General features: G+C 40.6%; 1 protein-coding gene across 3 annotated transcripts in view; it reads left to right on the top strand.

Moving 5' to 3' along the window:
• Positions 1-15,055, top strand: part of shank2b (SH3 and multiple ankyrin repeat domains 2b) — a 179,663-nt gene that overhangs the window by 104,905 nt on the left and 59,703 nt on the right. For all 3 annotated transcript variants that reach the window (XM_061887717.1, XM_061887718.1, XM_061887719.1), the window contains exon 7: positions 1,671-1,795. In XM_061887717.1, the coding sequence (XP_061743701.1) occupies positions 1,671-1,795 (125 nt within the window). The remainder of the gene's footprint in view (positions 1-1,670; positions 1,796-15,055) is intronic.

A 15,055-nucleotide genomic window follows, 5' to 3' on the forward strand; every position in this document is an offset into this window, starting at 1 on the left:
CCAAACTATCTCTCACTCCTAATCCATAAATCTTCTTCCTGGATGTGGCTTCTAAACAACTCTTCCTCTTGTCCTTTTCTGCTGCATATTTCACTACGTCCAGCTTGTCATCTGCACTACATGATCTCCTTTTCAACGCCATTTTTCTTCAGCCCTTCTCACTTTTTATAAGTTACCACCAACCAGGAAATGATCCATTTTAATAGCTACGGCAGTATCCATCCATCCATCCATTTTCTACCGCTTATTCCCTTTCGGGGTCGCGGGGGGCGCTGGCGCCTATCTCAGCTACAATCGGGCGGAAGGCAGGGTACACCCTGGACAAGTCGCCACCTCATCGCAGGGCCAACACAGAGATACAGACAACATTCACACTCACATTCACACACTAGTGCCAATTTTAGTGTTGCCAATCAACCTATCCCCAGGTGCATGTCTTTGGAGATGGGAGGGGCCTATCCCCAGGTGCATGTCTTTGGAGGTGGGAGGGGCCTATCCCTAGGTGCATGTCTTTGGAGGTGGGAGGGGCCTATCCCCAGGTGCATGTCTTTGGAGGTGGGAGGGGCCTATCCCTAGGTGCATGTCTTTGGAGGTGGGAGGGGCCTATCCCCAGGTGCATGTCTTTGGAGGTGGGAGGAAGCCGGAGTACCCGGAGGGAACCCACGCATTCACGGGGAGAACATGCAAACTCCACACAGAAAGATCCCGGTGGCAGAGGGGTTAGTGCGTCTGCCTCACAATACGAAGTTCCTGCAGTCCTGGGTTCAAATCCAAGCTACGGCAGTAGCATATAGCATATAGCAGTTAGCATCCCATGACCCACAATGCACTTCTGCCATGACCCCCCCCCCCGCACAATTCTTATTGGTTGACGTGTGTGTGACCATTGCTTAGTTTTTTAGATAAATAATATTTGATATTTTACGGTAATGTGTTAATAATTTCACACATATGCCGCTCTTGAGTATAAGTCGCACCCCCGGCCAAGCTATGAAAAAAACTGCGATTTATAATCCGAAAAATACGGTTACAGTTGAATAAGTAAAGCAATTAGCATGCACATGAGGTACACAAGTACAATCTAATGAAAACTACCACAAGTGTATCAACAATTATCCTTTTACATTTCTTAATAATGTATGTTCATGCAGTGTTGATGCACATACTGTACTTTACATTAGCAGAGAGGTGTGAACAATATATTTATTATTGTTTGCAGTGATGTGAAACTTCAGAGCGTTATACCCACAGCTGTGTCTAATATGTTGACTCTGGAGCAAAAATCCAGTATCTCCAACTAATGAGGAGACGGCGTGGCACAGTTGGTAGAGTGGCTGTGCCAGCAACCTGAGGGTTACTGGTTCAATCCCCACCTTCTACCATCCTAGTCACGTCCATTGTGTCCTTGAGCAAGACACTTCACCCTTGCTCCTGATGGGTCCTGGTGAGCGCCTTGCATGGCAGCTCCCTCCATCAGTGTGGAAATAGTGTCAAAGTTCTTTGAGTTCCTTAAAAAGGTAGAAAAGCGGTATACAAGTATCACCCATTTACCATTTTGATTATTTAACATAATGACACAATTTTGCCACCAAAAATGTTACTGGTTTTCAATTTAAAGTGTTTTACTATTTGCATGTAACATTTCTCTTTTTCTTCCTGTTGCTGCAAAGCGGATACGCCCATTGAGGAGTTCACTCCCACCCCGGCCTTCCCGGCCCTGCAGTATCTGGAGTCGGTGGACGAGGGAGGCGTAGCTTGGCAGGCGGGGCTCAGGACAGGAGACTTTCTCATCGAGGTAAGACTTGCTGCCTTTTTATGGCTCGGTTGTTCTGTAGCTTCAGCTGCTGTGCAAAACATCCAGTGGCACAATTAAAAATGTTGTATTCCAAAAACATTGTGTTGTGGTCGAATGGAACAGTTGGTGTCTTCTTGAAATGTGTATCTTCAGTAATATAACATGTTATTCCGACAATAGTTGAGAAAGTTGCATGTGGGCCAGTTTTCTTAAAGCCTTTTGGACCTTGTTGAAAAAATATTGCTTAGTTTGCTTGAAGTGACTGCAAATGCTAACTGCTGCTTCTTTTGGCTGGAATAGCGTTTCATCAACGTAAGAAGACACTTTAAAGCGTACCAAAAGATAATTGTCAAATGAATTACTCTTTCAACTTTTCAGCTTTATTTAGTGATATTGAGGCTGGTGTGTGTGTGCTAGCTTTATGTGCAAGAATCAACTCGCAACAACATGCAGGACTAGCCTTGTGCCAGTCTTAAAGGGGTCCATCCATCCATTATCTACTGCTTATTCCCTTTGGGGTCGCGGGGGGCGCTGGTGCTTATCTCAGCTACAATCGGGCGGAGGGCGTGGTACACCCTGGACAAGTAGCCACCTCATGTTAAAGGGGTCATATTATGTTAAGAACAACTTTTCTTACCTTTTGGCTAGGGGTGTAACGGCACACAAACATTTCAGTTCAGTATGTACCTCGGTTTAGAGGTCACAGTTCGGTTCATTTTCGGTACAGTAAGAAAACAACAAAATATAAATGTTTTGGTTATTTATGTACCAAATTTGTAAATAATGGCATAACATACATATATACACACAGGGTCCATTGCCAGGGTTAATGTGGTCAACATATCCATCCATCCATTTTCTACCGCTTATTCCCTTTCGGGGTCGCGGGGGGCGCTGGCGCCTATCTCAGCTACAATCGGGCGGAAGGCGGGGTACACCCTGGACAAGTCGCCACCTCATCGCAGGGCCAACACAGATAGACAGACAACATTCACACACTAGGGACCATTTTAGTGTTGCCAATCAACCTATCCCCAGGTGCATGTCTTTGGAGGTGGGAGGAAGCCGGAGTACCCGGAGGGAACCCACGCATTCACGGGGAGAACATGCAAACTCCACACAGAAAGATCCCGAGCCTGGATTTGAACCCAGGACTGCAGGACCTTCGTATTGTGAGGCAGACGCACTAACCCCTCTGCCACCGTGAAGCCTGGTCAACATATATAAACTAAAAACTAAATAAGCTAAGGCTCAGAATGGTTTCTTAACAAAACCGTTCTACATATTAAGTGCTTTTTTTGATTGATTGATTGATTGATTGAGCCTTTTATTAGTAGATTGCACAGAACAGTACATTATCTGTACAATTGACCACAGAATGCAAACACCCCAATAAGTTTTTCAACTTGTCTAAGTCGGGGTCCACGTTCATCAACATCCCCCCCCAGCCTGGCTAACTTGGCAGTAAGAGGATATATGGGCTCATTGTTCTTCCAACATAGAAGTGGGTCAAAATCTAGTTTTTAATGCAATACAGCAATCCCCTGCGACCTCGAACGGGACAAGCGGTAGGAAATGGATGGATGGATGGATGGATGGTCTTAAATCTGATGCTATAAAAACATTTGTTATTGCTTCAGCCCTGACTCGCTGAGGAGAGGCTGCTTGGATGCAGTGGTGACGTTTCCAAGTGGTTAGCATGTTTGACATGTTGGCAGAAGCGTACCCTACTGCTGCTGAACAATGTCGGCAAACCTCCATCCTCCATTGTTGTATCGCACCACGCAGCCAAAGTGTTCCCAAAGGGGAGATGTTAACGAGGCAGGAGGGTCTTCCAGCTTTGGCTTTTGCATGTCGTCCTAGCCCGGTCGCTGCTAGCCTGCCGTGTGTTGTGCCTCGCTCTGCATTGTTTACACAACCTGCGGTACACTACCTAATATGTACGTGTGGAAACTGGTTCAGTACACAACCGAACCGAAACCCCTGTACTGAAAGGGTTCAATACAAACACACTTACCGTTACACCCCTAGTGCTCAGGAGTGAAACACGGAGGCAGATGTTTGTGCAAGGAGGAAAATACTTGTTGGAATTGGGCATATTGTTAGCATAACATTTGCAATATATGATATATTTAAAGAGTGTTGGACATGTGTCTTCTTCTGAATTCTACAGTACATTGTGTTACTTTATTTTATTTTCACGTAAAACAATGTGTTGCCGTGGTGCACCGCCACAATCAAACACATTATGGGAAAACCCTGCAAGTAGGGCTGGGCGATACATCCATATACTCGATATATGGCGGGTTTGTCTCTGTGCGATATAGAAAATGACTATATTGTAATATTGGAGTATACCTTCTCACGCAGTTGCTTTTAGCTGCTGGCATTACACTGCAGGCTCTTCTCACTCTTTCCTGTCTCTCCTTTGGCTTCAAGTGGGAATACGGCGATCAGACAACCGTAATTTGTCAAGTGGGGGCCAACAGCATTGCTATAAAAAGTAGCAGCACTGCTAATATTTAGCATCCTTTGAAAAGTCACCCGCTAGAGAATGAAGAGTGCTTGAAACTCCGCATGTCAACATCTACATTCGGTGCCACACGCCCAAACCATCAAATGCCTTGGCAAACATTTCCAGATCAACACCGTATGAAAAAAATAGTGATTTCTTTAGTTGTGATTTCCCTCTCTGCATGAAAGTTTAAAAGTAGCATATATGAATGCAGTATGAAGAAGAATGTTTGAATGTAGACACATAGAATCATCATACTGCTGTGTTCATTCAAGGCTAAGGCAAAATATCGAGATATGTATCGTGTATCGCAATATGGCCTAAAAATATGGCGATATTAAAAAAAAGCCATATATTGCCCAGCTCTAAATGATGGACAGCGGTAAAATTCCAGAGGGTTCGTAACCCCATTTAAATTTTGATTTAGCGAAAAGCCGTCATTTGATAATGCATTTTAGGCAAGTCCTTACCTCCTGAATACTTAAGCGCCACAGAGGATGCACATGCACACTTGAGCCGTTCGGCCCGGGAAACATGGCGGCGACTCCATGGACTTTGTTTTGAAAATGTTCCCTCCAATCTAACGGAGCTGATTGCTTCGTTTCAATCACTTCTACTTCTGTGGAGTCTCGCTCTGCAATTAAGGATGAAGGAGGAGAACAATATTTGATATTGCAGTTTCATTTTCACTGTGCAGCTGGCATCCTTCCCCCGGCTGCTGGGACTGAGAGTTAGCCAGCTTGCAGCAGGTGTTATGTCGGGAACATTGTCACAACATGTTTAGAAAGTTTGTACTTTGTCTACTTGTCAGGTTCGTTCCTGACAGTTTGGTTAGGGTTTAGTTTTTCCTCTCTGTCTTAGTTTCCTGTCAGCGCTTTTATTTTGGTTATTTCCTGTTTTTCTCCCTGAGCGCTGTTACCCCTCAGATGCGGCTGATTGGCAGCTGGCCACACCTGGTGTCAATCAGCCGGCTGCTATTCGAACCTGTTTTGTCCTCCAGTCAGATGCTGGCCTATTGTCACCACTACCTGTAACTTGTCTCTAATAGTTGTTGATGTCGCTCCTACTGTTCTTACCTGGATCCTAGAGCTGTTGGCAGCGTGCTGTCGTTTTTCCTCCAAGTTCCTGTTTCCTGGTATCCTGTTTCCTGTCTCCTAGTTCCTGGTTTGTGTTTTTTCATTTTGAAAGATTACATCATGTTTTCCTGCACCATGCCTGCCGCCTTCTCTGCATCTTGTGGTTTGTCACCAACTCAGTGTGAGATTACTGGGATGTTCACTCCTCCTTCATTTAACTGCTAACTTTGTTAGTGTTCCAATAACATCAATACTAGCTTACATCTTTTGTCATCTCATCGAATTTAACGCTGGCTGAGTTGTTCGGGAGGCACAAAGATTGTGTCACTGAATTGTGAGGTAACAATTTATTTTTGTTGGCCAAACTCTTGCACTGAAGTACGTGGTTGTTGTTGAAGAACAAAGTTTGTTTATTTGACTTTATCTTCATTCACCAAACTGCTTTGATTTACCGTATTTTTCGGACTATAAGTTGCAGTTTTTTTCATAATTTGGCCGGGGGTGCAACTTCTACTCAGGAGCGACTTTATGTGTGAAATTATTAACACATTACCGTAAAATATCAAATAATATTATTTATCTCATTGACGTAAGAGACTAGACGTCTAAGATTTCATGGGATTTATGGATTAGGAGTGAGAGATAGTTTGGTAAAGGTATAGCATGTTCTATATGTTCTAGTTATTTGAATGACTCTTACCAGAATATGTTAGCTTGCTTATTTATGCCTCATATAACCTACACTTATTCAGCCTGTTCTTCTCTATTCTTTATTTATTTTAAATTGCCTTTCAAATGTCTATTCTTGCTGATGGATTTCATCTAATACATTTCCCCCAACAATGCGACTTATATGTGTTCTTTTTCCTTCTTTATTATGCTACTTATACTCTGAAAAATAATGTATATTTGAAAAATGTAACTTTGAGCAAATTGTAAACAGCCCCTTTTGTCCCACACGTGAGCAACGTATTGACTTTTACACACGTGTGAACAATCATGCTAAGAATTTTTTTTTTTTCCCCCTAAAAGAACTTAAGGAAACAAATTGAAGAAAGTGATTAAGGCCTAGTTCACAAATGCTGTCTCTATAAGACTTATTAGTTGAGAAAAGTCACATTTCAGAAATGAATGTCAATGTCAGAGTGTCAGTTAAAAACAGCGTACATGATCATTAAAGAAGGTGATTCATTTGGCTGTGACAAAACACTCAGCATTTACTTCCAAGAGACGATGGCTAAATCAACTGCAGATATCAGAATTTATTTTGTTTCCTGTTAAATAAACCAGGATTGAAGCAGCAATGAGTGTTCCAGTCAGTGTCTATATTTGGTTCATGAAAGGTGTTCTGTAAGGAAGGTACAAACCCTGTTTCCATATGAGTTGGGAAATGGTGTTAGATGTAAATATAAACAGAATACAATGATTTGCAAATCCTTTTCAAGCCATATTCAGTTGAATATGCTACAAAGACAACATATTTCATGTTCAAACTCATAAAACATTTTTTTTTCTGCAAATAATCATCAACTTTAGGATTTGTTGCCAGCAACACGTGACAAAGAAGTTGGGAAAGGTGGCAATAAATACTGATAAAGTTGAGGAATGCTCATCAAACACTTATTTGGAACATCCCACAGGTGTGCAGGCTAATTGGGAACAGGTGGGTGCCATGATTGGCTATAAAAGCAGCTTCCATGAAATGCTAAGTAATTCACAAACAAGGATGAGGTGAGGGTCACCACTTTGTAAGCAAATTGTCGAACAGTTTTAGAACAACATTTCTCAACGAGCTATTGCAAGGAATTTAGGGATTTTACCATCCACGGTCTATACCATCAAAAGGTTAAGAGAATCTGGAGAAATCACTGCACGAAAGTGATTATATTACGGACATTTGATCCCTCAGGTGGTACTGCATCAAAAACCGACATCAGTGTGTAAAGGATATCACCACATGGGCTCAGGAAGACTTCATGAAACCACTGTCAGTAACTACAGTTGGTTGCTTCATCTGTAAGTGCAAGTTAAAACTCTGCTATGCAAAGCAAAACCCACTTATCAATAACACCAAAGAACGCCGCTGGCTTCTCTGGGCCCGAGCTCATCTAAGATGGACTGATGCAAAGTGGAAAAGTGTTCTGTGGTCAGACGAGTCCACATTTCAAATTATATTTGGAAACTGTAGACGTGGTGTCCTCTGGAACAAAGAGGAAAATAACCATCCGGATTGTTATAGGCACAACGCAACGTTCAAAAGCCAGCATGTGTGAGTGTATGGGGGTGCATTAGTGCCCAAGGCATAGGTAACTTACACATCTGTGAAGGCACCATTAATGCTGAAAGGTACATACAGCTTTTGAAACAACATATGCTGCCATCAAAGGGCTGTCTTTTTCATGGACGCCCCTGCTCATTTCAGCAAGACAATGCCAAGTGTTACAAAAGTGTGGCTTCGTAAAAAAAAGAGTGCGGGTACTTTCCTGGCCCGCCTGCAGTCCAGACCTGTCTCCCATGGAAAATGTGTGGTGCATTATGAAGCGTAAAATAGGACAGCGGAGACCCCGGACTGTTGAAGGACTGAAGCTCTACATAAAACAAGAATGGGAAAGAATTCCACTTTCAAAGCTTCAACAATTAGTTTCCTCAGTTCCCAAACATTTATTGAGTGTTGTTAAAAGAAAAGGTGATGTAACACAGTGGTGAACATGCCCTTTCCCAACTACTTTGGCACGTGTTGCAGCCATGAAATTCTAAGTTAATTATTATTTGAAAAAAAAAATAAAGTTTATGAGTTTGAACATGAAATATGTTGTCTTTGTAGCATATTCAACTGAATATGGCTTGAAAAGGATTTGCAAATCATTGTATTCTGTTTATATTTACATCTAACACCATTTCCCAACTCATATGGAAACAGGGTTTGTATTTGTATTCATCATTTCAGTTTAACATTGTGTCTACCTGTACTGCACATTAAGTGAACATTCCCAAGGTCATGCATGATTTAGAGTGCAGGGCAGCTTTTAATATTTCATTGCCTCAAACAAGAGGAGGTTATTTGTGTGCACTAACACTCAAACACTCAAACCTTCTACCTTAAAATGTTTAAGTTGGTCCTTGACATATTGGCTATCAATACCTGCTGTGCTGGAGAAATATCATCTTCATAAATCAATTCCCCTTTTTGACATTGAGTAAGTCAGAAAAGCCGATGAGAATCAATGTTTGGTGTTTATGATGGAGGAGAAGACAACATAATTGATGATTGGCTGCCAAAAGCCCAAGTATCAGTAAGTTTAAGGGTGACATTGTTAACAGATCTTATAGTCCTCTGCACTTGCAGATAGACGTAGTAACTGAAGGCTGTTGGTCGTCTGCAGCAATGTTGTGGCAGAGTAGCCACAGCTCAGCGGCCTCACCAGGTCAGCAGTCAACATAACTGCATGTTGCTCTTTTTGATGCTAAAGGCTGTGTGACTCCTTGTCAGTGGCCAATGTTGTATACAAACTGTGAAAGCATGTACCAACCCTGTTTCCATATAAGTTGGGAAATTGTGTTAGATGTAAATATAAACAGAATACAATGATTTGCAAATCCTTTTCAAGCCATATTCAGTTGAATATGCTACAAAGACAACATATTTCATGTTCAAACTCATTAACTTTTTTTGGGCAAATAATAATTAACTTAGAATTTCATGGCTGCAACACGTGCCAAAGTAGTTGGGAAAGGGCATGTTCACCACTGTGTTACATCACCTTTTCTTTTAACAACACTCAATAAACATTTGGGAACTGAGGAAACTAATTGTTGAAGCTTTGAAAGTGGAATTCTTTCCCATTCTTGTTTTATGTAGAGCTTCAGTCCTTCAACAGTCCGGGGTCTCCGCTGTCCTATTTTACGCTTCATAATGCACCACACATTTTCCATGGGAGACAGGTCTGGACTGCAGGCGGGCCAGGAAAGTACCCGCACTCTTTTTTTTACAAAGCCACGCTGTTGTAACACGTGCTGAATGTGGCTTGGCCTTGTCTTGCTGAAATAAGCAGGGGCGTCCATGAAAAAGACAGCACTTAGATGGCAGCATATGTTGCTCCAAAACCTGTATGTACCTTTCAGCATTAATGGTGCCTTCCCAGATGTGTAAGTTACCCATGCCTTGGGCACTAATACACCCCCATACCATCACACATGTGTAAGTTACCCATGCCTTGTTCACTAATACACCCCCATACCATCACACATGTGTAAGTTACCCATGCCTTGGGCACTAATACACCCCCATACCATCACACATGTGTAAGTTACCCATGCCTTGGGCACTAATGCACCCCCATACCATCACACATGTGTAAGTTACCCATGCCTTGGGCACTAATACACCCCCATACCATCACACATGTGTAAGTTACCCATGTCTTGTTCACTAATACACCCCCATACCATCACACATGTGTAAGTTACCCATGTCTTGTTCACTAATACACCCCCATACCATCACACATGTGTAAGTTACCCATGTCTTGTTCACTAATACACCCCCATACCATCACACATGTGTAAGTTACCCATGTCTTGTTCACTAATACACCCCCATACCATCACACATGTGTAAGTTACCCATGTCTTGTTCACTAATACACCCCCATACCATCACACATGTGTAAGTTACCCATGTCTTGTTCACTAATACACCCCCATACCATCACACATGTGTAAGTTACCCATGTCTTGTTCACTAATACACCCCCATACCATCACACATGTGTAAGTTACCCATGTCTTGTTCACTAATACACCCCCATACCATCACACATGTGTAAGTTACCCATGTCTTGTTCACTAATACACCCCCATACCATCACACATGTGTAAGTTACCCATGTCTTGTTCACTAATACACCCCCATACCATCACACATGTGTAAGTTAGTCATGTCTTGGGCACTAATACACCCCCATACCATCACACATGTGTAAGTTACCCATGTCTTGGGCACTAATGCACCCCCATACCATCACACATGTGTAAGTTACCCATGCCTTGGGCACTAATGCACCCCCATACCATCACACATGTGTAAGTTACCCATGTCTTGTTCACTAATACACCCCCATACCATCACACATGTGTAAGTTACCCATGCCTTGGGCACTAATGCACCCCCATACCATCACACATGTGTAAGTTACCCATGTCTTGTTCACTAATACACCCCCATACCATCACACATGTGTAAGTTACCCATGTCTTGTTCACTAATACACCCCCATACCATCACACATGTGTAAGTTACCCATGTCTTGTTCACTAATACACCCCCATACCATCACACATGTGTAAGTTACCCATGTCTTGTTCACTAATACACCCCCATACCATCACACATGTGTAAGTTACCCATGCCTTGGGCACTAATGCACCCCCATACCATCACACATGTGTAAGTTACCCATGTCTTGTTCACTAATACACCCCCATACCATCACACATGTGTAAGTTACCCATGTCTTGTTCACTAATACACCCCCATACCATCACACATGTGTAAGTTACCCATGTCTTGTTCACTAATACACCCCCATACCATCACACATGTGTAAGTTACCCATGTCTTGTTCACTAATACACCCCCATACCATCACACATGCTGGCTTTTACACTTTGCCTCAATAACAGTCTGGATGGTTCACTTCCCCTTTGGTCCAGATGACACCATGTCGAATGTTTCCAAAAACAATTTGAAATGTGGACTCGTCAGACCACAGAACACTTTTCCACTTTGCATCAGTCCATCTTAGATGATCTCGGGCCCAGAGAAGCCGGCTGCGTTTCTGGATGTTGTTGATAAATGGCTTTCACTTTGCACTTCCAGATGTAGCAACCAACTGTATTTAGTGATAGTGGTTTTCTGAAGTGTTCCTGAGCCTATGTGGTGATATCCTTTAAAGATTGATGTCAGTTTTTGATACATTGCCATCTGAGGGATGGAAGGTCACGGTCATTCAATGTTGGTTCCCAGCCATGCCGCTTACGTGGAGTGATTTCTCCAGATTCTCTGAACCTTGTGATGATTTTACAGACTGTAGAAGGTAAAATCCCTAAATTTCTTGCAATAGCTCGTTGAGAAATGTTGTTCTAAAACTGTTCGACAATTTGCTTACAAAGTGGTGACCCTCGCCCCATCCTTTCTTCTGAAAGACTGAGCATTTTTTGGGAAGCTGTTTTTATAGCCAATAATGGCACCCACCTGTTCCCAATTAGCCTGCACACCTGGGGGATGTTCCAAATAAGTGTTTGATGAGCATTCCTCAACTTTATCAGTATGTTTTGCCACCTTTCCCAACTTTTTTGTCAAGTGTTGCTGGCATCAAATTCTAAAGTTAATGATTATTTGCAAAAAAGAAAAGTTTATGAGTTTGAAGATGAAATATGTTGTCTTTGTAGCATATTCAACTGAATATGGCTTGAAAAGGATTTGCAAATCATTGTATTCTGTTTATATTTACATCTAACACCATTTCCCAACTCATATGGAAACGGGGTTTGTATATTTAGGTGACATGCCCTCATATCTTCTCATCGCTATCTACGCTGACAAGAGTTTGTGCATTTATACATTTCATTCATCATTTAAATGTATTTTAATAGTTGAAAAGTCCGCGTTTATTTTTGGACTAGTCAAACAATTATTTCTTATCAGGATCAGAATTAACTTTATTGACCAATTATGTTTAACACACAAAGAAGAATAAACCTAAACTAAGCTTTTTATTTGTGTGTATATGTAGGCAATGTGCACATATGTGTACATATGTACACATATGTGCAGATAATGGAGGGAAAGCCTGTTGTTTTGTGGGCTACATCTACTATTAACTTAGCACAGCTCTGTACAAACACACACAGAAGCCCCAAAGTCACATCTTATTCGCTTTTAAAACAACAGAGTGGCAGCATCCAGCATGCCTGCACCCAATGTGCTCTGGGAACTGCTGTTTATTTTTAACTCAGCCCAACATAGTGCACCGTTAAAATGTGCCATAAAACTAAAACCTTTCAAATTGGCTTCATAGGGGAGGAGCAAACAAGGGTGACATTTGGCAAAGCAGGCCTTTGACATAAAAAAAAAAAACAGGATCAAATGAATTCCTCATTTAGTAATGAATGGTATAATCCACCTCTTCAAACACTGATCACAACCTCAGCAGCCTCACACAGCAACTGTTGCTTAGCAACCAGAAGCATGGCGTGTGTCACTGTTTGCACACTGAGAATGCAGCTTTTAGAGTAAAGCCTTGCAGAGATGCAGTTGGAAGACTGGTTTGCATATTAGTGGACATCAGCTCAGAGAATACAGAACGTTGTGTGCTGGAAGATGGTTGAAATTGCATCTGCAGGTATTGATACAATACCCTATTTTTCCCACTATAAGTCGCAGTTTTTTTCATAGTTTGGTGCGACTTATACTCCGGAGCCACTTATTTGTGAAATTATTAACACATTACCGTAAAATATCAAATAATATTATTTAATTCATTCCCGGAAGAGAGGAAGAAAATGTCAGCAACGGTCACACACACGTCAACCAATAAGAATTGTGTGGGGGGGGGGGTCATGGCAGAAGTGCATTGTGGGTCATGGGATGCTAACTGCTATATGCTATATGCTACTGCCGTAGCTATTAAAATGGATCATTTCCTGGTTGGTGGTAACTTATAAAAAGTGAGAAGGGCTGAAGAAAAATGGCGTTGAAAAGGAGATCATGTAGTGCAGATGACAAGCTGGACGTAGTGAAATATGCAGCAGAAAAGGACAAGAGGAAGAGTTGTTTAGAAGCCACATCCAGGAAGAAGATTTATGGATTAGGAGTGAGAGATAGTTTGGTAAAGGTATAGCATGTTCTATATGTTCTAGTTATTTGAATGACTCTTACCAGAATATGTTAGCTTAACATAGCAGTTGCTTATTTATGAATGAATGAATGAATGAAATAAGTTTATTTCGGTCATACAATCAATCAAATCAATCAACCATTGTGTGTGATCAGTTTTACAGTACATGTTATATGTATACAATAATGCACATTTACACACGAAAGAAAAGAAAAAGAATGACCAAAAAAGGAATAGACTGAAGCCAAAGCTTATATTTGCCTATCCTATACCTTCACAGAAGATTAGATTGCCTGGAACATCAACATAAAAAAAATAATAAATCAAAAATTAATGGGATGAAAGTAATTGTTACTATATTTTATCATTTTCAATTATTTCACCTTTCAATGTTTTCTTCAAGCTTACCAAAGAAGTGCATGTCTTCAGCTCATCACTGAGCTTCTTCCACCATTTAACTCCAAAAACTGTAATACATTTGTATTTTATATTTGTTCTCGCTTTACCTATTTCAAAAATCAATATCCCCCATAAATTATAGTTTTCTCCTCTTAAATGAAATAGCCTGAGAATACAAGCTGGAAGGCTGTTTTTCTTTACTTCAAACATCAATTCCATTGTTTTTAAAAACACAATGTCTGAAAATTTCAACACTTTTGAACTCATAAATAATGGATTGGCATGTTCATAGTAGCAGGCTTTGTGTATTATTCTAATGACCCTTTTTTGAAGTTTTATTATTGGGTCTATGTTTGTTTTATAAACATTTCCCCAAATTTCAACACAATATGTTAAATAAGGAAAAATAAAAGAATAAAACAACATATGCAGGCATGTCTTATTCAGCATGTGTCTTACTTTATAAAGAATAGCAATAGATTTGGATATTTTTCCCTTTCTATATTCAATATGCGGTTTCCAACACAGTTTATGATCAATTATTATTCCCAAGAATTTAGTTTCATATACTCTATCAATTTCCACTTGATTTAATTTTAATTTTGCTTCACAATTTGTCCTTGCACCACTAAACACCATAAATTTAGTTTTCTTATCTTTTAATGATAACTTATTAATATCAAACCATTTTTTTAGTTGAATTAACTCAACCTCTATTATCCTCCACACTTCCTACAAGTCTTCTCCTGAACAATATACATTTGTATACTCTGCAAACATAATACATTTCAATTTATTAGATACTGAACAAATATCATTTAGGTAGAGTATAAATAACTTAGGTCCCAATACCGAGCCTTGTGGAACCCCACAAGTTACTCTTCTTGGCTGTGATTTAGTCTTATTCATTTCCACATATTGAGATCTGTTACTTAAAAAACTACTTAACCATTGTTGCCAAACACCTCTTATGCCATATTTTTCCAATTTCTGCAGAAGTAAGGAATGATGGATTGTGTCAAAAGCTTTACATAAGTCAATAAATACTCCAACGTTGTGTTGCTTGGTTTCTATTGCTGTAGTTATGTTTTCTACAAAGTCCATCACTGCTGGGATGTAGATGTATTACTCCTGAAGTCATACTGATGCTCATTCAATAGCTCATGTTTGTCAATAAACTTATCAACTCTATTTACAAATCATTTCTCAAGAATGTTTGCAAATGGAGGTAGTAAAGACACAGGTCTGTAATTTGAGACCATATGTTTATCACCATTTTTATAAATTGGAATAACTTTTGCGATTTTCATTTTGTCAGGAAAAATTCCAGTTGATAAAGATTTATTACATATATAAGTAAACGGCTTCAGGA

This window comes from Nerophis ophidion, linkage group LG25 (genome assembly GCF_033978795.1).
Source record: "Nerophis ophidion isolate RoL-2023_Sa linkage group LG25, RoL_Noph_v1.0, whole genome shotgun sequence".
NCBI classification, from domain to species: domain Eukaryota; kingdom Metazoa; phylum Chordata; class Actinopteri; order Syngnathiformes; family Syngnathidae; genus Nerophis; species Nerophis ophidion.